This window comes from Panthera uncia, chromosome B4 (genome assembly GCF_023721935.1).
Source record: "Panthera uncia isolate 11264 chromosome B4, Puncia_PCG_1.0, whole genome shotgun sequence".
NCBI lineage: Eukaryota > Metazoa > Chordata > Mammalia > Carnivora > Felidae > Panthera > Panthera uncia.
The window spans coordinates 37779860-37805481 of NC_064809.1; the positions used below are offsets into that span (position 1 = coordinate 37779860).

Here is a 25622-nt window from a genome sequence, read left to right on the forward strand (position 1 = left end):
GCCCTGTGGGTAGTGTGTATAAATAAACACAACACAGTATCATTACAGAATGGCCTGGGGGTGCCTATGGACTGGATGTTAAATCACACCCTGACACTCTGTCCTTGACCTGGCGCTACACATGCTCAGTGAATTCTAGTTCCACAGTCATGTTACTCAAATTCATTATGAGGTTCCTTGAGCTCTACATGTTTCAATTCCAAGTTAAAAAAAATCCCATTCCTTCTGCCCCTGTTCTTTGGGGATTTTTGCTGAGTAATGCAGTGTTTTTATGGGTAGTATTTATTTTTATAGGTCAGATGGATCCAGTCATAATTCATTATGATCGCACAGACCTCCATGGCCCGAAGAGTCCTCATTTGCTGGGAGTCTCCTACTGCTATGTCAACAGAGTGCAAGTACCACTTCTGAATCAGACCCAAAGTGCTGATGAAGTTCCAGCCCTGAGAGAGGGTCAGTTCTTGGACTTGACTCAGTCCTACTCCAGGATGATAAATGACACAGCCTTACCAATGCTTCTCAGCTTCTACATTGATTTCAGGTCCTCTGCCAAGCACCATATGGTTTCCCAACCCCCATCATTTCCAGGAAGGTTCTTCCTAAGTAGGCCACTTCACTGAAACTGGCTCCACTGAATTGTGTGAAAGTTGGAGCTATGATGTTTGTTACTGTGGATAATTAACATAGTTATTAATAGAAACATTAATAAAGTTAGGAAGTGGGGAGGGTTTAGAAAGATCCTACATCCTGGCAACCCTACCCCTACCCCTCATCATCCCTACCCCTCACCCTGACACACACACACACACACACACACACACACACACACACACCAGATAAGAAGGGAAGAAATAACTAATAAAGTAAAATCCTATAGATTTTTGACTAAACTTGGCTGGGCTTTGTAATAATGGGAGGAGAGGTGACAGTGCTCCTAAGCCCAGTCACCAAGAAGTTGCTTAAATCTTTGTTTCTGTATGCTTATGTACTGTGATTTCATTATTTTGAAGTAATTAAACACTTCTGATCTGTAGTTCCTCCCTTCCCACCCCCCATCCCTTCTGAGTGAAGCTTTATGGAATGTCTGGATTCCTGGCAGGAAAGAAAACACTGCCTGAGGATTTCTGGCCTCCCGTCACTTCCTCCAGGAGCTGGACACTTCCTTGGGCAGTACATCTCCAGCAGGACATGAAGGAGCTCAAGGTGGAGGGGACAATTCTCAGATCTGAAAGACTTTTGAGTGTCATATCCCTCCTCCAATCCTGAAGTCAGGTAAGGCTGTAGGTAGGAGGTTTGAGGTTGGGTTAAGGAATGAGACAAGTTCTGGCTATGTTGTGTGAAGTATGAGGAAGGAAGCAACGACTGCCAAGCAGAACTTGATTTGTACACAGTGCAGGTGGCTACTAATGTGAGGTCTTTGAAATTTTAAGCGAGTTACTTAAATATGTTCAAAGACCTAAAGGAAACCATGTCTAAAGAACTAAAGGAAATCATGAGAACAAAATCCCACCAAATAGAGAGAATCAATAAAGATATACAAATTATAAAAAGGACCAAATAGAAATCCTGAAGTTGAAAAGTACAATGGAAAAAAAAAATTCACTAGAGGGTCCCAATAGCATATTTCAGCATGCAGAAGAAAGAATCAGTGAACTTGAATATAGGGCAAGTGAGATTATGCAGTCTGAAGAACACAAAAAACAATGAAGAAAAGAATGAACAAAACCTCTGAAACCTGTGGGACACCATCGAGCATGCCAACATATGCATTACAGGAGAAGGAAAGGAGAAGGAGAAAAGGGTATAAAGAATACTTAAGGAAATAATGACCAAAAACTCCCCAAATTTGATGGAAACCAACCAAGATGGTACACAAACTCCAAGTAGGATAAACTCAAAAAGACCTACAGCTAGACACATCAAAATCAAATTGTTGAAAGCCAAAAAAATAAGAATTTTGAAAGCAGCAAAACAAAAGCAATTCAACATACACAAAAGAGCTTCAATAAGATTAACAGGTAATTTCTCATTAGAAACCATGGGGGCCAGAAACTAGGAATGGTATATTTAAAGTAGCAAAGGGGCAAAAACGCTGTCAACCAGAAGTTCAAAATCGGACAAAACTATCCTTCAAAACTGAAGGATAAATCAACATTTTCATGTAAACAAAACTGAGAGGGATTTTTTCTATAAGAAATATTGGTGAAGTGAAAAGGCTCTAGATAGTAACTTGAATCAACGTGAAGAAAAAAAGAGCACTAGTAGAAATAATTATGTAATTAAATACAGAAAATGGTATGAATGTATTTTTTGTTTATAACTCCTTTTAAAATCTGATTTAAAAGAGAACTGCATAAATCAGTAACAATAAATCTACGTTGATGGGAACAAAATGTATAAAGATATAATTTGTGACAATAACAACATATGAGAGGGGGGCATGGAACTATAGAGGAGCATAGTTTTGTGTAGTATTGAAATTAAGTTGGTATTAATCCAAACTAGATTGCTATAAATTGAGATATTAATGGTTACTTACAGGACAGTCATCAAGAAAATAAGTTACAATATATATAGTGAATGAAATGGTAATTAAAATAGTGCACTAGAAATTAATTATTTAACACAAGAGAAAGTAGTAATGGAGAAACAGAAGAACAAAGAATATAAAATATAGAAAAGAACTAGCAAAATGGTAGACACTAAATCTTACTTTACCCATTATATTAAATGTAAACATAGCAAACTCTCCAATTAAAGGGCAGAGATTGGAAGAATAGATTAAAAAACATAATCGAGGGGCATCTGGGTGGCTCAGTTGATTGAGCATCTCACTCTTCATTTTGGCCCAGGTCATGATCCCAGGATCATGGGATTGAGCCCTGTGTCTTTCTCTTTCCCTCTGCTTCTCTCTCTCATGTGCTCTCTCTCTCTCTCTTTCTAAAATAAAAAACAAAACAAAAAGCAATCCCCCCCCCCAAAAAAAAACCACAATCCAACTACATGCTGTCTACAAGAGCCTTAGTTTAGATTTAAAAGCATAAATAGGCAGAAAGTGAGAGCTGGTGTGGCTATACTGATATTAGACAAAATAGACTTTAAGACAAAAATTGTTACTAAAGGCAAGAAAGATACCTTATAATGATAAAGGGTCAATTCATAAAGAAGATGTAACAATTATAAACCTATTTGAACCTAGAAATAGGTTGAAGCAAACTGTGTTAGAAGGCAGTTCTGTCTTAAATCTTTGACCCCCATGACCATTAGGAATTTATTCCCTTGAGATAAAGTTTTGTCTCCTTTAACTTTTTGTTAAAGTATATACACAGCCCTTAAACCACCAATTGCATTAATATCTTAGCTGAAATTGGTTTAAGCTCCTTTAGAGCATTGACTGCTAGTGACAGAGACAAAAGGTTGAGCTATTTTTGATAGAACATACAGTTATGGCCTGGAGTGGGCCCAGGGTGTGGAGAGTAGGGAAAAGGGGAGTCCAAGATTGGGTGGAAGTGTTAAGAACAGAGGAAAAGTACAGGATGGGGAGAGGTGGAAGAAAGCTAGTGTATCACGGAGGATCAGAAAAGACTTCTGGGACTGTCAAGAAAGACAAATGCTAGACAAGCAGCAAAATAACTAGGGCTTTGGTTTGGTGCTGAAGTTCTTGGTTTGGCAACTTGGGGCTGAGGGCAGCAGCAAGTACCAGAAGGAGCACAAGAAGTCAGAACAGGGGAGAAAAATGTGGGGCCAAGGATTGTGATGACCACAGGTCATTCTTAGGTACACACCCTGGCACCAGGTCTGAGCTGCTGTCTGAGTCCTGGAGAACCACAGGGAGGGAAGCAGAATGGACTGTGGGTTGAAACCAGACCACAGACACTGGTAAGATATGGGTGTTTGGAAAGCCAGGAAACCCACAGGAACAATAAAGACCAGGGCCAAGAGGCAATACTGAAAACAAGCTCATAAGCCAGGCAAATGAGCAGGGCAATTGGGTACTCAAATGAGGTAGTATTTGTGAAAGCCCTCACTTATGGGTACATGACTAGTGTTAGCTGGTTCTAAGTCTGAAATTAAGGCAAGACTAATGATGGCCTGGGCAGTGACTCAATGTTGACAACAATAATAGCCCGTACTTGTTAGTACCTATTATGTGCTGGGCACTGCGTTAAGTATTTCACATTCATTGCCTCATTTAATACTTAAAATATCCATGGAAAGTAGACATTGAAACCTCCAACCTACAGCTAAACATGAAACCCGTTCAGGTGACTTGCTCAAGGCCATTTTAGCAATGTAAATGGGATGGAATCAGAGGTTTCCCCAACAGCACTCTGCCAGGCCCTGGGACAAGCTCACAGCCACTGGGGTGTCTTTGATCACCATGATAGCTTAAAAGGAATGGGGAGAGGGGGGGTGCTCTGATCTGGGGACACAGAATTTCTCAGAGTCTCTCTGAGGTGCCATCATGCATAGTTGTCTCAAGTGGAGTTGGAAAAAGAAGCAGCACGGGCCTAAAGACCTTTCCTACTCTCTTCTTTCTGCCTGGACCTTTGAGGATTTGTGGGGGTTTACCTGGTGGGTCAGCACTAGGATCACTCCACCTTGCTGTAACCCCTAGATGCACTTTTCTGAAGTGGACAAATGCAGCCCTAAACCAGGGACTAGGTATAGGGGATAAAAGCATATGTGGGCTGGGCAACTCCAGGTATAGCCTGCCTGACCCACAAATTCCAGTTGCCATCTCTGCTTTTTTGTTTTCAGAAGCAGGAGAGTTGGTTTGCTTTCTTTATGGCTATCCCTACCCTCTTTCTGCACCCTCCCCATAACATATAATCACACAGCAACACACACCCACACAGATATTGGAGGGCTACTTCTGGGTGATCCCCTGCATCCCACTAATGAGACCATCACCAGTGCCCTCTCTTAGAGAAAGGAATTTCCTGTGAGTTCCCTTCAAATTTGGACTAGGGGCCAGAGCCCCTACTGTCATCATAAGCATTCTGAGCAGGAAGAGCCAGAAGTGTTGAATAGCCCACGCTTCATTTTACTGATGGGAAGGGGGCCCAGGCAGGGAGCTGACTTGCCCAAGACCATGGGGCACCTCCTGGTACTTAGTGCTGGCTTTTGTTCTACACCCTCCGTGGGCTCCCTGGTGCCTCCAAGCACTAAATGGGGGAAAGAAAAGCCTACGAAAAGGAGGCAGGCACTTGCCTGGTGACCCACAGGGCACTGATGCTTTTAGGAGTCTGGGGTGGAGGCTACAGGGAACTCTGACCAGAGGATTCTCTTCTGCCTGGCTGGCTGTGCACAGTTGTCTTGAATCTTCTTGGAGGCCTGTGGACACTTTCTGCTCCTCTCTATTCTTACATGTCCTGATTGGGTGTGGGTTCCACTCACTTCCCTGTGGGTCTGGGCCTGCAGCCCTAGAGCAGTAATATGCAGTGATCTTTATGATCTTTTCACCCAAGCTCCCCACCCAGGGCGAGAATGCCTTTACCAGCACCCTCCACCCCAGTGATGCTGGAGCACTGCTGGGGCTGGGAACTCACCACTACCCAGACAAAGGAACCACACATGGGCCCAGATCATTCCCCTCAATGTGAGTGCCCTGTGCTGGTAGAGTCACAGGGATGCTGAAGCCTATAGCTATACTCTGCTTACTTCTTAAACACCAGCTATATGTCAACACCACAGCCTCACTTTCTTTTTTGTAATACAGTCCTCTGGAAAAATAAAATAAAATAAAATGAAGTCAGTAACTGTGGACCTGGTGCTGGGTCTCACTGCCTGCATGTCAATCTATCCCATTAATCATCATGTACAATTTTCCGAAGAGCTATTTTGAGAAACATTGGAAAATGGCTTTCACAGAGCTATGTATACCTTATTTATACTCCAGCAATGGTCGCTCTGTTTAGCAGCAGATGGGTTTTCCCCCCTAATTTTCTTTTCATCTCTTAGTGAAAGTTAAGTAGGAAGGAAGCCCTCTCCCTAATCATGGGCACACACTTAATACTTAAATCACCCGCAGTCCACCCTGGAGTCAGGGTCATGGGTGGGTGGTTGAGAGAAAAGGCTGTGGGTTTCTTGTAAGGCACTGTTCCCGAGACCCCAAGGGAACAAATACAGTAGACATGCTGGCTGCTTAGAGGCTGGGTTCTGCAGCCTGGCAAGAAGCAGGGCCCCTGGAGGTGGGGTGTGGAATAGAATGTGGGTGCCCTGGCTTGCTTTTCTCAACCTGTGTGGGCATCTCAAGGTCCACGAAGCATATGCCAAGAGCATCCCATTGATGTCCCGAGGAGCCAAGGGAAGACCAACCACCCTGGCCCTGCCCAAGTGCTTTATCTTTGGCCTACAGGAAGCAGCAAGTCTGCCCTGCACAGTTGCCATGGCAACCACAGTGCTGCAGCTCCAAAGGGCAAGGGGAGCAGAAGGGAGGTGGAGAAGGCATGTGGTGATTTTTCTGGAAAATCCCATCTGTTTCTTTTCCCCACAAATCCAAGCTGGGGGGAAAATGGGCATCTGGGGTCTAGAGAGAGAAGAGAGAGAAGATTTCAAAATGCTCCAAGAGCAGCTTTCCTGACTAGATGTGCTTCCCTTCCTGTTGGTGGAGGCAAGTCACTGACACAGACAAAGGTTTGGGCGGGTTATGGTGGAGGCATCCAAGTGGGAGCCTATGTGCAGGATTCAGGGTAGCTCCTAGGACCCCAGGCCTGGGTGGAACAGTCCTAGGAGGACTCCTATCAGCCACAGCAGGATTTCTTTTTGGCAGAGCGGTCAACCTGTATGGTGTCCTCTCTTGCTGTATCTTCTTGTTTCTTGAGGATCCTGGGAGAGGGGAAGGTATAGTGTCAGTAGAGGAGAGCTGCTAGGCCATTGGGTTATATATAGGCCATCTGGATGATAAGGAGGGAACCCAACATCACCAGAGCATCAGAGTTTTCAAAGTCTCCTCCTGAGAAGTGCAGGTACATAACCATAATTTGTAAAGACAAAGTTTAGCCAATATGGATCCTTCATGACACCTCCTCAAAGAAGCCTCCCCAGATTTTCCAGGTGATGTAAGTGCCCCTGACAGCATTTTGACCATTCCTCTGTAAAAACCCCATCACTCCATGTCATAATGCACTGCTTCCTTGGTTGGCTCCCTGAGGTGAGAAAGCTGCTTGAAGGCAGAGACTATATACTTTGTCTCTGTGTCTCTGTAGCCTATCGGAGTACCTGGCACACAGTAGAGACTCAAAGAAGATACTTTTTGGTTATTAACTCTATAGAAGGTCTGTCCCATGTTGCCACAGTTGCAGATTAAATGTAGGAGGTGAAGAATTAAAAATAGTGGTAAGTATCTTATCCCTGCTTTATACTCTCAATGTGCTTTCACCTTAAGCATCCCTTTTGATTTTACAACAGTCTGAGTAGGCAGGGAGGGTATGATTGATGTTCCTATGCTGGGGGCAAATCTCAGAGAGGTAGACTTACTTTACCCCAGAATCAGTGGCAGAAAAAAGCCTAGAACTTTCCTCATGGTCTTCCATAACTCCACAGTGTCTCCAATGCATAGAAAATGTTATTCTGGGTTCTTAATTAATCAAATGAAAATATTTACAAAATTCCCCAGAATGAGCGCTGAACCCCAAATGGGCACTATTAAGTATTTGTTGGATGGATGGATGGATGGATGCATTGGTGAATTAATGGATACATGTAGGGATGCATAAATGGATGTGTGAATGGGTGGATGGATGGGTGGATAGACTGGAGGAATAGGTGGATAGATGGATAGATGGATGGGTGGATGGATGAATAGGTAGATGGGTGGATAGGTGAATGGGTGTATGGATGGTTAGGTCGGTGGACAGATAGAATGAAATGAATGCCAAGATGGGTAAATGAGTGAATTTCCAAGTATTGAAAATGGGGCCCTGTATGGTTCTTTTTTTTTTTTTTTTTTTTTTTTTTTTTAATTTTGGTATAGGCGGAGGCTTATGAAACCAGTCTTTTGATGGAACTAACCCTTTGAGAGCTGTCACCTTAGATGCCTCTCCTTCCCCCAAATAGCCCCTCCTCTCCCTGGCTTCTCCTCACCCTCCCCCGTGCCCATATTATAACTGTTCTTGTTCCTTGCTGGCTGCCAGCTAATCCCTGCTAAGATATTAGCCAGTGTTCAGGGACCTATGATAAGACCTTTCTTGGAAGCATTTGCATTTAAAAAGAGGATCCCTGGGAAAAGGGCAGCTTTTAAGACCCAGAAGAAGAAGACTGGGGGGGGGGGGCAAGAGGCAAGGGGCTTTCTTTTTTGTCCCTATTGTGTTTCAGAGGGCTGTTTCTGAATCCCATACAAAGCCCTAGGCCTCCAACCCCTTTACCCAGAAGGCTCAGGCAGACAGAGGAATGGCCTCTCAGGGGTGAGTGCAGTGCTTCCTACCAGACCCTGTTTGCTGGGATGTGCCTCCTTCCTTACCTGGCTAGATGAAGTAGGGACTCTTTGGTGTTGTGACCGGAATAGGCACTGCATTCATAGAAGATCAGATTGTTCTCCTAGAACCATAAAGCAGAGGGGACAAAAAGAGAGTACTGGGGGAGCTCGAGGGACCCATGGGAGGAGAACACCCCATCTGCATCGGCCCGCCTGCCTCACTTCCTCTCACAGTCCCCTTTAATTCCTCTCCCCATCCCTGCTCTCTTCAAGGTTGATTTCAGTCTCCTCAGGCTCCCTGCCTAATGCAAGTTCTGTAAGCATCTCCCAGGTGAGCTATAACAATTGTAAAACACAAAACAGTATGCTGCCTTAGTGCTTCACGCTTTCACAAAATGCTCTCAGGTATGTAGATGCCCATTTCCTTTTCACACCAGCCTGTGGTGCAGGCAGAGGAACAAAGGCCAGGATGCACCACATTCTCCACAATGCACAGGCAGGGAAACCAAGGGCATAGTATAAAGGGCGGGTCAGTTCATTCAGTGACTTATTGAGTTAATGGCAGGCTTCCCAGCAGCTTGTTTTGCCCAGGACACCGGCATTCCGCGAACTTTGGGGCAGATGTCACTGAGGTACACCAGTAGGAATTCTCCTTCACACCAGTTAATTACTATTCCAGATGCCTAGGCTGTCAGCATTCGTGTCACAGGACAGTTGTCGATCACTTCAGGACGCAGAGGCTGTGCTGCCTGCGTGGTGGGGGCTCTTGGCTAAGCCTCATCATTATATCCATTTATCACTCCTGTTAATAGATTTCCTGCTTCCTTAGGACATTGCTATTGGCATGAAACTCTGGAGGCTGATGCCCTGTGGGGATGCAGCCACTGAATGAGGACACTTCTGTGGCTTGCAGATCAGGAGGCTCTAGACACTGGCCCCCAGTTCAGCTTTCCTGGTTCACACCCCAGAGGCCCATATCCTACCCCTGTCCACACTTGTGCCACAGCCAGACTCTGGGTCAGTCTTTGGAAGAATGAAGACTTCACGGTGGGAGGAGGGAGAGTACATAGGATCTAGAATTGGAAAGCATGACCCACCTTTCAGCTTCAAGTCTTGACTCCACCCCTGAGGACCTGTACGATCACTTGAATTAATCACTTAACTGCTCTGAGCCTCATTTGTTTGTATGTTTGTTTTTTAACTGACCAAAAAAAAAAAAAAAAAAAAGAATAAAAAAGGGAAAAAATGGGATGATAAAAATACAGGCCTGCAGTTCATTAATCAAACTCCTTGGATATAGATGTACTTTGGAATCCAGAGACTCTGAGTTTCACAAAAATAACAGATGTATATACTATATACTACCCTGAGTTGGTCTGGGATAGCACCCTATGATCAAACATATTAATATTTCTTGAAACATAGGAAAATTCATCCAAGTGAGGTAAACAAAAAGACCATAAATGGCTTCATGTCAGTCCTGGTCAGATTTTTCTGCCAGACAAAACACTAGAAACCTTTCTGTTTCAGTATTGTGAGCATTGTGGGTAAGGGACTGCAGACATGTGGCTACCCTCTGACCCTTCGCAGGAACACCTGCCAAACCCTTCCTGCTCCTTTTTTACTTGACTCTTACCATCTGTGCCCATTTTCCTGACCTCTGGGGTCACAAGTCCCTGTTTGTTTATTTATTTATTTATTAGTATTTTTCAATGTTTATTTCTTTATTTTGAGAGAGAGTGAGAAAGCATGCGAGCAGGGGAGGGGCAGAGAGAGAGAGAGGGAGAGAGAGAACTCCAAGCAGGTTTCCTACTGTCAGTGTGGAGCCCAATGTGGGGCTCGAACTCACAACTGTGAGATCATGACCTGAGCCGGAAACAAGAGTTGGATATTTAACTGACTGAGCCACCCAGGCACCCCTATTATTATTATTTTTTTTAATTTGAGAGAAAGAGAGAGAAAGAGAAGGGGTGGAGGGAGAAAGGGAAAGAACCTCAAGCCAACTCCATGCTTAGCACAGAGCCCAACGTGGGGATTGACCCCATGACCTTGGGATAATGCCCTGGCCGAAATCAAAAGCCGAATGCTTAACCAACTGAGCCACCCAGGTGTCCCATGAGTGCCTGTTTAGAGCAAGCACACTAAGAGATATGGAATCCTAGGGCTGGAAAGCACCCCCACCTTCTCAGACATACAGGTTCCTGAAAAGCACTCGGAGGCAGTAGAAACAGCCAAGGAGTGCCACTGTTTGTGCCTGATTTCCAACAAGCCTTATTGGCCCCCAGCTTGGGCAAGAGGGATGATGCTTATTTTAATGGTAAAGTTTTGAGGGCATGCTCTGAGTTTATCTTGGGTTCACCGCTTTTGGACTCAATATTGATCAGAATGGATAAACTCGTGAACAGAGCTGTTCAAAGAACAGTCTGCCTTACAGAGAGTGAGTGCTTCATCCCTGAAGGTGATCAAGTGGAAACACAGAGGAAGGCATTCAAAGATCAGATAGGGGATTTAAAGAAGTAACCTCCTAGTATCTAAGAATCTATCATTCTGAGTTCCAGGGAAAAGTGTTTGGGAAAATTCCCCATACGCTAGTCATTCCTAGCCAGCTCTATCTTGCAATGTGTGACTTTCTATAGAAAGTTCCACATGCACGGGCATCCACATGCCATTCCCACGATGCCAGGACACCCATCTTGCCCACTTGCTTCCTTCCCAGGGGGCTTCCAGGAAAGGCTCCCACCAAGGCTCTTGGGCACTTGCCTGACTGTCCTCGGGCTCATACCCTGTCCAGAGAGATGGAAAGTTTGCTCTTTACCTTGGCAAGCTTCTCTCCAAGGCCTCGGGGAACTTCCCGCTCTTTCTCATTGTCAATTTTATTGCCCAGCAGAAGAACAGGAATGCGGTCTCCCACAGCTTCCTGCAAAACAGATAATCCCCCAACTGAGAGAAGCATCCAGAAGGAAAACCCAGAAGGGCAGGCTTAAAATGCTGGCAGTAAGGATACAATCTGGCTTGCGAATCCCCTGCTGCCACAGCAGGCCAGGCGATAAGAGTCATCCCAAAAGCTGAGAGCCTCAGTTTCTGAGGCTTCTGTGAGGTGTCTGAGGCCTCCCTCCCTTCCCACTCATCCTTGCTGGATGGGCCATGCAGGCTCCTCAGGTGTGCTGTGGGTAGCAGCATGAGGGGACAGAAGACATTCATGAACTATGTGTCCTTTTCTAGCACTTACGGTATCCCCGAAAACATTCCTAAGTGACCAGACTTCGTCTAAATGAACCAGAACGAACCAAAGGAATTAATGCAATGTGGTTTGGAGCATTTCTAGGGACTGTCTTGATTAGACGTGGCATCTCCAGGGGCCTCATATTGGGCACATAAGCTCCCTGAGGCGTGGGGCCACAGTGCCTATGAAAGGATTGTTGTGCACCTAACTGGAGGTCACCACGTGGGGCAGTACAGATAGATCACTATTATTGGGTGCTCTAGCTCTGACCAAAGGCCCACATGGGGAAGAAGCATGTGGCCACAGAAGCTGCACTTCTTGGGCCAGAAGTAACACGTTTGTTCAAGGGGTCAACCTTCTTTACTCCTCCAGTGACTGTGGCATATCAGCCAAAGACCTGCACCCTAGAGTCTCTGCACCCCAGGGCTTCCTCCCTTGTGAAATGCGTGTACCTTTTGTGCCCCTCAGGAGGGCAAGCCAAGGGCCCAGGATGCACAGCTATTAAGTGAGTAAATATGGTAATATTCACATTTAAGCAGGCTGTGATTTTTACTTCGTGAGATATTTAATTAGGGGCTTTTAATAATAATTTGGTAAACAATAGTTATTCATCACAGAGAAATGTTTTACGAAATAGAGAGGGTTAGGGGATAACACAAGCTAGTAATCACTTACAGTGTTGTCAATGACTCAGCTGCTTTATCTCACCATTTCAAAAAAATGTCCAAAGTCCACCCAATAGGTACATGTATTTTAAGTTTGAATGCAATTATATTTGAAATTAAGCCTCAATGGTTCCTTAATCTACACATTCATTTTTATCGCAGTTTGGTAGTGAAAAAAATTCTCATTTCCTAAATGAGAACGTTAAGGCTCAGAGAATCCCAAAGAACATTCAATAACAAAGTCACTGAGTTATGAGGACCCTTTAGTATATTGGTCCACAATTCTCTAATGTTTTTCTCTAAATTCTGATTTCCAGTGAACTCTCTGCTATTTAGTGTCTTATTAACTAGAACTCTCTAAAAGTGGTATTTCCACTTATCCATGGTAAGATGGTAATTAATGTTGATAATGATGACTCAAAGGCACTACATGATCTTTACAGTGTCTTCTGATCCATCAGAAATAGATTAAATTACGTGTACTGTAATTGACGTGCTAAGTAGATTGCGCCACATTTCAATTGTTTGCACATGAGAAACCACTAATGGCATGCAGACAATGCTGTGGCTCCCTATTACCAGAGTGTTGGGTAATGGGAATACCCCCATTTTCTGACTCTGTTGTGCCACAGAAACTTGTGTGAAGACTTTTTCACAGAAAAGGGAAAAAAGAGAAGGAAGCAGGGAAATGGGCCAAAAGGCTTGCTGTTTGGAGCACATGAGAGATATTTGTAGATTTATGTGTGAGGAATGACTAAGGCTTGTGGGATTTCTTGACATGGAAATGCTGAAAATATGAGCATCAGACTTGAAGTCCCAGGCAGAATTCGAACCCGGATTCTGGTATGCTGGAATGGGTGACGGCTTCAGTTTCATCACTTGCAAAGGGGATAGTGGGTACTGAATGACTAAGCATCAGGTAAGGGATAGTCACAAGCCCAATATTGGAGCCCCATGTACCACAAAGAGCAGGGCTGCCTCTGGGTGGGGAAGGGAAGCAGTCTTCTTTTTTAAAGCAATTCTTGGGTATAAAAATAAAACATCTTAGAAGGAGCTGATAAAAGCCAAGCCCCCAGCTGGAGCTGTGGCTTCTGTTCTTTGCATTGTTCCTCTCTTACACAAACACTCTGGACACCTCACTTCCCCTCTGTGGACCCTGGCCTGCCACTGATAAAGAATCAGGCCTATCTCCAAAGTCAAGGCAAAAACAAGTGAGAACACATGGAAGGCCGGAAGGTGTGCTATTCACCATGGGCAGTCAGCCATCATCACCCTGGCCCAAGACTAGTCTCTGACACAGGGCCATGGGGAGGGCAGGGCTTAGGGTGGGTGTCTCATGGTCCTCTCTGACTTTAACATCAAGTCTTGAGCTATCTGCCCAAACCTGACACCTTTCACATACCCAACCCGTTGTTCAGCCTGGATACTGCTTTGCACAAAGAGGCTCATCATTACCTATCAGATGAAGCAACACTTCCTTTTAAAAGTCGAAAGCACACGTCCTTTGGCAAACAAGTCTAAGCCCCACCTGATTTCTGTTGAAATTTCTATAGATGTTTGGTAGAACTCTGTAGGCATGGCAGGTCAGAGGGAAGGAATTGAACGTACTTCGTTGGGCATACAGTCTCTGTCTGTGTGGGACCTGTCAGAATCACCACTTTTCACAGAGTCTATTCTGTGAGCTATGAGATGGCCCCAAAAAGCTGATTCCTATCCTCTGACACTGACACAGAAGCCTCTCCATACCTTCAACCATTTTAGTTGCCTTTCTTTGAACTTGAGCTTGTTGGAAGACAGACGTGCTAAAATTCAAAAGATTACCCACCTCTGACTTTAAATAACATGAGCTGTCAGCTTGGAGCAGAGGACTGGCATTCAGCTCAGAACGTGCAGCTGCTGGGTTTGGTTGGTTGGTTGTAGTGTGTGTGTGTGTGTGTGTGTGTGTGTGTGTGTGTGTTAATATCCATTTGCTGGGAGGCAAGAAAAAGCACTTAGCCAGGATAGTGCTGCTACTTCTCTGGAGCCAGAACAAAAAATTTCTCAGCACATTAAAGCATGTAGTTATGTTAAGAAAAAAATGACTGCAAAATTATATCTTGGGGGTTTCCATATTTATCCACCCCCTGGACTATGAGTCAAAACAAGATTTATTTGTGTAGTTCGTTTTAAACTGCCAGCACTTCAAGCTCAACTTGGAACAGGGGGAAAAAATCAAACTGCTATTTTTTGCTCTGTGCTGTACATTGTCACCAATGACCAAGATCACAGAATGAGAATTAGCTGGTGGTCCACAAAGTGAGAGGAGAGTGAGCCTGGCCCCTTTGAGCTAAAGGACTGTTCTGCTTTGGGACGGAAGTGGGAAGGACTGAAAAAAGAAACGAACACCTATTTTTCAGAAGCAGATTTCAACCATGGGCCATGTGACGCTCTTGTCACATAATGCATAATGCAGCATAATGCAGTGGCAGAGCCCTAGATTCCAGTTCTGGCTGGGCGTCTGGCAAGCTGTGGGTACTTTTGGACAAGTCACTTCCTCTCTCTGGATCGCAGGACTTTTCATCTATAAAACAAGAAGCTGCATTAGATTAATCTCCAAGTTTTGTTTTGTTTTGTTTTGTTTTCGGAGACACTGCTCGTGTTGGCTTAATGACTTCAGTCATTTTCCACTTCCTTGACTTATAGGCCTAACAACACAGGGCTATCAGAATGACAAAAGATCGAGACAAGAAATTCAACATACCCGGGGTGCAGACATTGGGGACCAACAAACTGGAAATGGATCAACGAACGGCCCGTTCAGGCTTGTACCAAATCCCATTTTCCCTATCTGATACAGGCCCCAAAGTCTCCAGATGTCCAATCTGTTCCATGGTCTAACCATGGGACCCTTAGAGCCCAACCAGTTTCTTCTCTAGATTAGACTGGTTGAACCGGTCCTCCGAAGCAGAGATGAGAAGGAGGTAGGGGAGGGTTTGGAATACTGCATTGGCAGGAATGGCTACCTGCTTTGATTTGCTATCACGTACATAGGAAATGTAAAATGGCACAATAACGGGCACAGTGTTGGGCCCCTTCTGCAGAAGGCCTGAAGACAAGGTAAAGTTGCCTGGACTTGGGGGGTGAAAACTACGGTGGGTGGGGTGGGAGAACAGCCATGGGGGCAGGGCTCTCCCACCTCATAAAGCAGGGCATGCTTTCATTCTCTTTCAATCTCAAAGGATTTGGGTTCCCTCGGGGCTGGAAGGATCCTCTAGGGTCCTCTCATCTGCACACACTCCTCCATCCTGGATCCCCCCTCCCTCCCTCAGAGGACCAAAATGCTGTAGCCTGTCAGCATGTGGGGGCCAGGAGGAGCCCTTCAGAGCCTCTGGCCCATTCTGTCATTAGGTGATTGGCCAGTTTCGTGGCCAGGAAGTGCCAAGCTGGGGTGGCGAGAACTTCCTTTTCAGGGAAGTCCATACCTCCCCCAAGCATCTGTTCCCACCCCACACAACCTCTTCCAACAGCGAGTCTTTGCCACGTGTAATCTGTGGCAATTTAAGTCCTCTCTTTTTACACTGCTTTTCAGGTTGCGGGAGGAAGGGGCACTGAGAACAGCTGGCCAGCATTCACTTAATAATAAGGCTTCGGAACCCAAAGCCTGTTATTAAAGCTCCCCCTCCACCCTCCCTTCTCTAGGCGAGGGAGTTGGCAAAGTGCTTGGAGCTCTGTGGAAAAATAAGGTACTCCACAAATATAAAGTTCTTATTATTTTCAGTTCCCTCTGATCAAATTAGGTGTCAGGTTTTAATCTGTCACCTGACACCCCTGATTGCTGGTTGCCAAGGCAGAGTGACTTAGCTTTTCAAGACTCTTGCGAATAATTGCATTCATGATCCCACTGTTCCACACCTTCAACACAGACTCCACCATCTGACACTTGTTCAGATGTTCACACCACGGCCCCCTGCACTTGTTCTCGAAATCCTGGGCCATCAGACTGGGTCCCCACACCGAGTCAGTCCCCCAGAGAGCCTCGCAAGTGCAAGACATGTGGATGATGCTCAGCAAATTCTTGTTGAAGAAGCACGGACATCTTTGAAACTGATTTAGAACCTTGCTTCTCAGAGTGTGGTCCCTGGACTGGCAGCATTGCCTTCACCCGAGAACTTGTTAGAAATGCAGAATCTCAGGGGCTACCTAAGACTCTGAATCTGCTGAGTCAAATTCTGTATTTCCACAAGGTCCCCAGGAGATTCCTATGCATATAAGACTTTGAGAAGCACTTCCCAGGTTGGGGGAACCATGGCAGCTGAGAATCAGAATCACCTGGGGGAACTGTTGCTTTTTTTTTTTTTTTTTTCTTTGTATTTCCAGGCTCTGAATCATTCTATTTGGGAGAGAAGGCTTGTGGCATCTGTTTTACTTGAAAGCACTGATGGTGATCCTGATTATCCAGGTTTGGAATCATCATTTAGAGTTTACCTATACCTTCTGCTAAAATTTTTAAGAAGGAAAACTCAAGCTCTGAACTATACAGAAAAGCCCCATCCACACATAGATAATTCTGAGTTAACTGCATATGGAATTGCCCCTTTGGTGTGGCTTTCTGGGCCTACAGATGCACGAGGGCTTCCCTGGGTGCATGCTGATGCTTTTCAGCCCTACCCCGCTCGGGAACATGCCTGGTTTTCCAGAGAATGACGGAACATTCTGGTGCTTGGCCTGGTTTTCCAGAGAATGACAGAACATTCTGGTGCTTGGCCTGGTTTTCTAGAGAATGATGGAACTTGTTCTTCTACCTGCCATGATGGCCCTCTGATATTCCTTCACCCCACCACCACCGCCAAATTCAGCGTGACATGCCACCTCTCTGGCTAGATCCTGGGCTCTTGGTCCAAAACAAGGGCCTCAGAAACTACACCCCCTCCTGACAGCAGACAGCATGTTTCTATAAGTTTGCTTCTATCCATCCCTATTGATCCCAGACTATTTGAACAGCCTCTGCCTGCTTTAGTATATATCAAGATTTAGGGATGTCTGGGTGGCTCAGCCGGTTGAGCATCCGACTCATGATTTTGGCTTAGGTCACGATCTCGCTGTTCGTGGGATCGAGCCCCACACTGGGCTCTGTGCTGACCTCATGGAGTCTGCTTGGGGTTCTCTCTCTCTCTGTCTCTCTCTCTCTCTGCCCCTCCCCTGCTCATGTTGTCTCTCTCTTTCAAAATAAATAAACATTAAAAAAAACTTTTAAAAAGATTTAGATATTAGGAGACAAATTAGGGATTAAATGTCTGTGGCTGGGAAAAGAACGGGTGATGCAAAAGAAGGCATGGCCTCTATTTCTCCATTTGATAATGAGATGGCTGTATTAGATCAGTGATTTTCAAAGGGAAATCCTCTTGTCTAACAAAATTGTACCTGGGCCTCCAATGTAGAAAACTGAATGAAGAGTGGCTCTGACCAACATGGGAGGTGAAGGACCCAGAACTGTGACCATGGCTCCTTTTCCTGCACTCCCCAGTTCCTGGGGGACATCATTATCTTCCCAGGGCTCCAAGGAAGAAAGGTTGAGAACCACTGGGTTAGGTAATCCCTAATGTTTCTCCTGGTGCTTAATTTCTGCAAGGAAGATAAATCTGTAGCTGTATCAAAAAAAATCATGTCATGAATTCTAAAGTTTTAACAGGAATCACTTCCAGATTACCCATACAATTTATTTCCCTTATTAGCTTGGTATAGAGCCATTCACTAAATTTCAAAACTTACATTTTTTCTACTGTAAGTTTTTTAAGCCCAATACTTTGAGAAATAATTTGTATTAAGCAAATCTCAGAGAAACCTTTGAATTTAGTTTCCATTCTTGTTCCTTATTTTTCCTGGAAATGAGAGGGATGTGGATTAACAGCAGAGAAAGGAATGGCCCAGCCAACCTAAACTAGAAGAGAAACAGATTTTGGTGGGAGGAATCACAGATCTTAGGGCCAAAAGGATGAAGAAATGAACAACTCCAGTATTCTGCCCGCGTAAGGATTCCGTATCCAGTATTCTGCCCGCGTAAGGATTCCGTATCCATTCATGCCTCCCACATGTGCTGAGCACTAGTTCTGGGGGGGCCCCATGCCAAGCACCAGTTACACAGTGACAAACATAGTGTCAGTTCTTAGGAGTGACCTTCACAGCAGTGTTACAGTGTGGTCAGGAGGTAAGGGCTATGGCAGGTTCTAGGGGCTTGAGCAGGGATAAACCCCATGAGGACAGAAAACTTGTCTCTTATCTGCTGTTAGAATTCCCAGTGCCTGGCAGTGGTTTCAACAAATAAATGAACAAAGCATGGATCCCGCCAGTGGAAGGAGTTGGGACATCCTCTCTGACTGTTTGGTTAAATACTCAGCTGAGGCCCTGTAAAACACATATGTGGCTTGTCCACACTGACTTTGGCCTTGTGAAGGCTACATGTGAGGGGTAGAGGAAGAACATGCAGATGGTCAGAAAGTAAAAAGCACTTATAAGCGACTTACTGTTGGGGTGCCTGGGTGGCTCAGTTGGTTAAATGTCTGACTTCAGCTCAGGTCATGATCTCATGGCTTGTGAGTTAGAGCCCTGATGGCCCCGCGTCGGGCTCTGTGCTGACAGCTCAGAGCCTGGAGCCTGCTTCAGATTCTGTGTCCCTCTCTTGCTCTGCCCCTCCCCTGCTCATGCTCTCTCTCTCTCTCTCTCTCTCAAGAATAAATAAACATTAAAAAAATTTTTTTAAAGTGACTTATTACAAGTATAAATCAAGAGAGTAGAGTCCCACAGATAACCCAGAATTCACAGAAGAGTACTGTTCCCTGTGTGCCCTGCCCAGGGTAACTTTGGGGTGAGCCAGGGGCCCTCACATTGTGAAGGGATGTGACAGAGGCCCCAAAACACTGCGTGGTGCTTCTCCTAGGCTAGGCACAGCTGGGCTCCCTGCAGCTGGAACAGTGCGGGGATGAAAAGGGGGAAGAACACGGTGGAACTCAGTTTAAATGTGGGTTTCTCAGGGAAACCTTCCTTGATGCTCCACTCTAAGCCCCTCCCCCAATCCTATGCCACTCGCTCATGGTGCTTAGGGCAATTGCAGTGACACAGTTATTGATATAATTTGTATTTTTCAAGTCCCCACCTCCATGAGGGCAGGGACTGTGTCTGTCTTGTTCATTTCTGAATCCCCAGTACCCAGTACTGGGCTTGGATGAACGGCCATATGAACGCCAGAATTGTTTTGTTCCTGGAGAAGGTGGGTTCTGAATTGGCTTTTGGAAGAGCAGAGGGCCAGGCAGGAGATGGGCAGGGACAAAGGGGAGACAGGAGTCAGCATAAGCGCTCCTAGGAAGGTCACCAGCTCACCTCCACGCTGCTCAGCCACTGCCGGACCGACAGGAATGACTGTCTGGCTGTGAGATCATACATGACGATGACGCCATCGGCCTTCCTGAAGAACTGCTGGGTGATACAGCAATACCTGCCATCAAGGGGTCACAGGTCATGGGCTGCATGGCTCCCCACCCCCCCACCCCCCCCACTGCCTGGACCTCAGCCCTTGTGATGGGCAATGCAAGAGGCAGGGTTTGTTGATCGGGGACGCTCCTCACCTCTCCTGCCCGGCCGTGTCCCACAGCTGCAGGGCCACATACGAGCCATCCACATGCACCATCTTCACCTGGTAATCGATGCCTGCAAGGTGGAATGAGCCTATCACTTCCAAATCAGAAAAAGATGCCCCCCCCCCCCGCCACATAGCTGGAAGCACATAAGGCCAAGGGTGACAATCCTCCCCATGCAGTTCCTGGGAGGAGACGTGGGGGACTAGACAGGGAGGCATGGAACCTGAGTTCTGGTCCTGTGTCTGCCACTGCGGGGTGGCTGTGGGGTACTGATCAAATCACTTAACCTCTCTGACTGTAGGGTCCTCACTGTAGTGTAATCCACATGCTCTTTGTGTATACTATAATAAGTATCAGATCACATATGTATAAAAGCAATACACCAAGGCAAAGACAATCATTATTTTTCATGAATTTACTATTGCAAAGATGGAAAAGGAGGAGAGTGTCCTCATATTTCTTTCTTCTCCTCCTCCCTAAAATATTTTTCAAAGTTCCCCTAATAAAATCCAAATATCCCTGCAGGAATGGATCATACCTTCAGACTTCCATCACCCAGTCAAAGCTTTGTGGAGGAGTGGGGCAGGGGAAGAGGTGGTGGGCAGATTGGGGGTCAGAAGAGAAGAAAAGGGGTAAGGGAGGGAATCAAAAGCAGCTTTCACCCTTAAGATGGGTTTAGAGCTCCTAATTCCATCCACTGGGCCACTCAAAATCATCTCTCTGAGGCCGGGACCCTACCCAGAGTCTTAGACCAGAGAGGCAAGGTCAGAGACATGCATTCTGTACCCCTACAGTGGCCCTCAGAAATAAGGACCTTGATGCAGCTTCTTTGAGAACATACTCTTCTTTCCTACATCGTGTAAGAATGTTCCCAAATCAGGGTGCCTGGGTGGCTCAGGCTGTTGAGGGTCTGACTCATGATTTTAGCTCAGGTCATGGTCCCAAGGTCATGAGATTGAGCCCAATGTCAGGCTCCTTGCTGAGCATGAAGCCTGTTTATGATTCCCTCTATCTCCCCCTACCCCTCACCCTTTCTTGCTCTCTCTCTAAAAAAAAGGGGGGGTGCCTAGGTGGCTCAGTCGGTTGAGCGTCAGACTTTGGCTCAGGTCATGATCTCATGGTTTGTGGGTTTGAGCCCCACATCGGGCTCTGTGCTGACAGCTCAGAGACTAGAGCCTGCTTCAGATTCTTTGTCTCCCTCTCTCTCTGCCTCTCCCCCACTCTCACTTTGTCTCATTCTGTCTCTCAAAAATAAATAAATGTAAAAAAAATTAAATAAAAAAAAGAATGTTCACAAATGCTTAACATTTTAAAAAACATCTTTCCCCCTCATGGTATCAGATCAGGGAACCAGAGGGCATTCCCTGCCTCTTTGAAAAGGCCCAGCCTCTGAGGCCTTTAACATGGAGGGCTCAGTAAGGGACAGCAACAGAATCTTGGACAGAATGGGACAAAAAAGACAACAGAGAAGCAGTAAATAGAAAAGGTCATTCCAGCCAACGTCTACAGGCACAAGCTAGTGCTCTGGGGAGGGGCCCAGGAGTGGCGGGAAGGCGGGAGAGTCATCCACTCCTAGAATGGCAGACCTACAGGGACTCTACAGTCCCTGTGCTTCACAGGTGAGGGCCTGAGAAGGGAGTGCATTTGTGCATTTGAGAGAGAAAAAGAGTGATTTGTCCCATGGGTAGAATGCTTGATATTTCTAGTTTTCCCATGCCATCTCTCAATCTTCACCACACTCCTGTGTCTTCCACGTGAGGGTTATTATCTGCACAATGCACGAGCACACGCCTGCATGCACATCTGTACACACATGCACATGCATACACACTCATGCACGGGCACACGCCTGCATGCAAATGCTCACGGGTAAGTGCATGTGTACTCCCCACCCCCACACCACTGAGGGATGAAGAAGCAGGTGTCCAGCAACGGTGTGCCTTGTCCAAGCTGGGCAGCAGCTACCGCCGAGTTGCAAGCCCAGTTCTGAGGCTCATTCTTCTTTTTGGAGCAGTGCCCTGTGCACAGGGAGACCTGGCAGCCTCATTTCACCTAGAAAGTCCAGGGCCAAATGCTCTCATCAAAATGGATTATGACTAGCTGGGCTGAATTTGAAAGGGTGAGTTTTCTTCTTAGCTAAAAGTGCAAGGGCTTCCCCAGTCTGTGTTCCAGGGGATTGAAGGAGCTTCCTGCTTCCTGATAACTGCTCAAGAGAAAGCCAGCCATGGTCAACACACCTTCAGGGCCTGATCTTAAAGTAGCCAGAGGGTCCAAAGCCCCCGAAGACAGAGCCTTCTCCTGAATGGAAAGGCATGCAGGCGGTGGAGGGTGGGGGCAGGTGGTGCTGCTTGGGGCAGCTAGGTCTTGGCTGCTGTCATGGTTCTGCTTTACCATAATGGCTAAATTCTTTGCCAGAGGACAGGGAGCTTGTCTTGCAGGGAGCAAAGTGGACCACGGAGTGTTGGACAAAATGGGCTTTGTGCTATGCTGAGCTTGCTGAGGGTCCCTGCTGGGTACACAACGTACTTCTCTCTGCAACCTCGGACAAAGAGGCCAAGGAAACAGATAAACCCATGGGGAAGGCTGGGGGTGATGGCAGGAGACACAAGGTGTCACAGTCCAATAGTAGAAGAGGCAATGTACAATGATGTGGGACCAGAAGGCCTGGAATAAACTGGTTTCTAAGACCACAACCAGTTCTAATATTTCAGGAGCAGAGGTAACCCTCTGTTCTATGTTCTAGTCTCAGTTCTGCCTCTGACGAGCTGTGTGACCTTGGTGGCATTACGTCATTTTGTGGGGTTTCACTCCTCATCTGCAAATGAGGTGTGATGGAGGGTATGGAGGGGTAGGTCAGACGTTCATAATATTTTTTTAAATGTTTATTAATTTTTGAGAGAGAGAGTGTGTGTGAGCAGGGGAAGGACAGAGAGAGAGGGAGACACAGAACCCAAAGCAGGTTCCAGGCTCTGAGCTGTCAGCACGGAGACCGACACGGGGCTTAAACCCACTAACTGTGAGATCATGACCTGAGCCAAAGTTGGATGGTTAACCAACTGAGTCACCCAGGCGCCCCCAGATGTTCATAATCTTTAAATTCAGCTGTGACATTCAATGAACACATGGAAGTGACCCCCAACTTGCAACCTAACTGGTTTCTGAATGACAGCTGGACCTTAGGAATCCCTGTTCATTGTGAATTATGTCCAGTCTTGTCGTGGGATAGTATGGATTACAGCTGGGCTGATGGAGTCCAGGGAGGGTGACGTTAGCCCTTCTGGACAAGACAGGCCCCAGACATCATTTAGAGTAGGAGGGATATGGGAGTGGGGAGGGTCTTCAAGGTGTCATGGAGAAAAACTCTGGGGATTTCTCTGTAGAAATGCTGAGTAGGAAGGAAACCAGACTCTGGTGGCCAAGAAAAGGCAGAGTGCATTCTGTTGGGGGAAACCTCTAGAAGAAACACGCTGGGTTGTGGCCTGTGACTTAAAGCAGGGGTCTGTGAACCAACGTGGGGCAGTGGAAGGAGCACAGGACTCAGAGTCCTGGTTTCCGTGGAGCTTTATCTTCTATTCATCAGTTTTGTCATTGAAAAAGTGAGCTCCAACGTTCTACACAAGCCATCATTTGACATCTCCGGGACACCCACAGGGCTCAAGCACCTTCCCATGAAGAAAGCTGGTCCTAAGGTGGGGTGGGCAGGATGCTCCCGGGCAGGGTGCTCCCAGTCACATTGCTGTGTTGTAGCACTTACATGGTGCACAAGTCACAAGTCGAGCACAGATCACGTTCGTATGATGTGGTAGGAGACCTGAAGTCCCCTTTGATGGTGGCGGTAAGACTGAAGGACCTGTAGAGCCCCTGTTAGTACTGTCCTGACTGTGATGGTGCTGCTGCCCTTAACAGGTGGCAGCCAGAGCCCCAGTCTAGGCTCCTTGCTTTGGCCATAGGCAGGACTCTGGGGCTTTCTGTCTCTTTAAAGGGAGCATCTTTCTGGTGGTTGGCATGACATCTGTTACTGACATGTGTACCAGAACAAGGCACATTATGTGGCAGGGAGACTAATTTCAGCTGCTGTTCCAGCATGTTCTGCGCAGTGTGATGAAGGGCATTCCTGATTTGGAATCTTTGATATTTTTCCCTTCCTAAATTGCAGGTGTTTCCATAATTGGCCTCCTGGGAAGTGCAAATTAGTCTGGTTTTTCCTTTTTCAGAGGCTTCCAGCTCAGGCGCACAAGTTGGAAATGTAAACGGACCCTGATTCCCTGATTTCATCAACAGGAGAGGCACACTGTGTGCACTGCCTAGGGGGATGCCTTTGAGGCCCAAGAGGCTGGCATCTGCCTCTTGCCTCCCATGAGTCTGTGCTGGAGCCCTGACCTGGGGTTCCTATCCCATGGAATGCTCCTGGAAAAGTGAGTCTTCCCTCCCACAGCCATTGCCTTCTGCAGCACACTGGGCTCACTCCCAGACCTGCCTCTCAAGGCCAGACTCTTCCAGGCTTGAGTCACAGGCTCCGCCCCTCTTCCTGTCAGGGTCCTGATTCTTCATCTGGGGACTCTCTCAGTCTTTGGGTGGAATGAGGCAGAAGGGAGGGGACAGGAGAATGTTCCAGATGTGATAACAGCATAGGAAAAGACCCAACCGTAAGAACAGGATGCCTGAAGTGTGTGGGAAGGGATCCACATGCAGGAAAAAATTTGGAAGGAAAGGGAAGAACATGGAGTCTCCCCAGGCAGGGCCCTGGAGCAGGGAAAGTCTGTCTTATAGAGCCAGCTTGTCAGATAGCCAAAGGTCAAACATGGTCTGCACTGAGAACCAGGCTTGGAAGCCTTCCTGGATGACCTGGTTCAAATCCTCCAGGAGGAAAAACTTGAAGCCCCAAGGTGGGGCATGTCCTCCAGAGGTCACACAGCTGATCAGCCAGCAGCAGAGTTGGGATGAAGATCCAGGTCCTCTGGTGTCCCACTGAACTTTAACAGCCTCCCCTGCCTGTATCAATGTGTGCCCAACTCTCGTGGCAGGGAAGTGTCCTCACCACCCACTGGGTGCTGGGCACACACAACTCAGTACTGTTAGGAGATACTGTGGGATGGACTAGAAGGGATATGCAGGGGGCCAATATCAGCACTAAACCAGCTGAGGGGATGTGGACAAGCGTCTTAACCTCTCTGGGCCTCAGTTTCCTGATCTCTCCATTGGGCTGATAACAGGGGTTGTGTGAATACAGATTTGAAGAGATGAACACAAAAGCCCATGCTAACTATGTAGGTCACATCAATGTATTTTCAAATCCAGCTGACCGACAGTTAAATGGTACATAGTAGGTGCTTAAGGGATTTATGTTTTGCTTGAGTGATTCAAACAAAAGCTAAAAGGTCAGTACACCCTTGAGTCTTGTCACATGTTCCAATGCAGTGAGCAAAGGCCTCCATGTGAATAAAATATTACTCAGGAGTGGGAACACATTAAGTCATGATCATCCATTAGTGGCTGAGCCTAATGATGAAACCCAGCTGTCACCCAGCAGGCCTGGGATGCAGAATGGGTAAAATGTGATGGTAAAGGCAGCCACCCAATGCACTGTCCTCCACTCCACCCATCTACACACACACACACACACACACACGCAGGAGGGCAGGTAAGAAGCTGCTGGCCCCTGGGGGAGGTGGGGATACACACACACACACACACACACACACACA

At 46.5% G+C, this 25622-nt stretch overlaps 1 protein-coding gene across 9 annotated transcripts in view; it reads right to left on the reverse strand.

Annotated features, from left to right (window-relative positions):
* Positions 1-4391: 4391 nt before the first annotated feature.
* The window catches only part of CRACR2A (calcium release activated channel regulator 2A), a 132570-nt gene continuing 111339 nt past the window's right edge, over positions 4392-25622 (reverse strand). For 7 of the 9 annotated variants that reach the window (XM_049624919.1, XM_049624918.1, XM_049624914.1 and 4 more), the window contains 5 exons: positions 19906-19987; positions 19661-19775; positions 11235-11336; positions 8465-8541; positions 4392-6831 (listed from right to left, as the gene is read on the reverse strand). In XM_049624919.1, coding sequence (XP_049480876.1) covers positions 6747-6831; positions 8465-8541; positions 11235-11336; positions 19661-19775; positions 19906-19987 — 461 coding nt within the window. In that variant the 3' untranslated portion in view covers positions 4392-6746. Of the gene's footprint in view, positions 6832-8464; positions 8542-11234; positions 11337-14132; positions 14868-19660; positions 19776-19905; positions 19988-25622 lie in introns of those variants that run through there. The other 2 variants (XM_049624920.1, XR_007456570.1) reach the window with 2 other exon arrangements.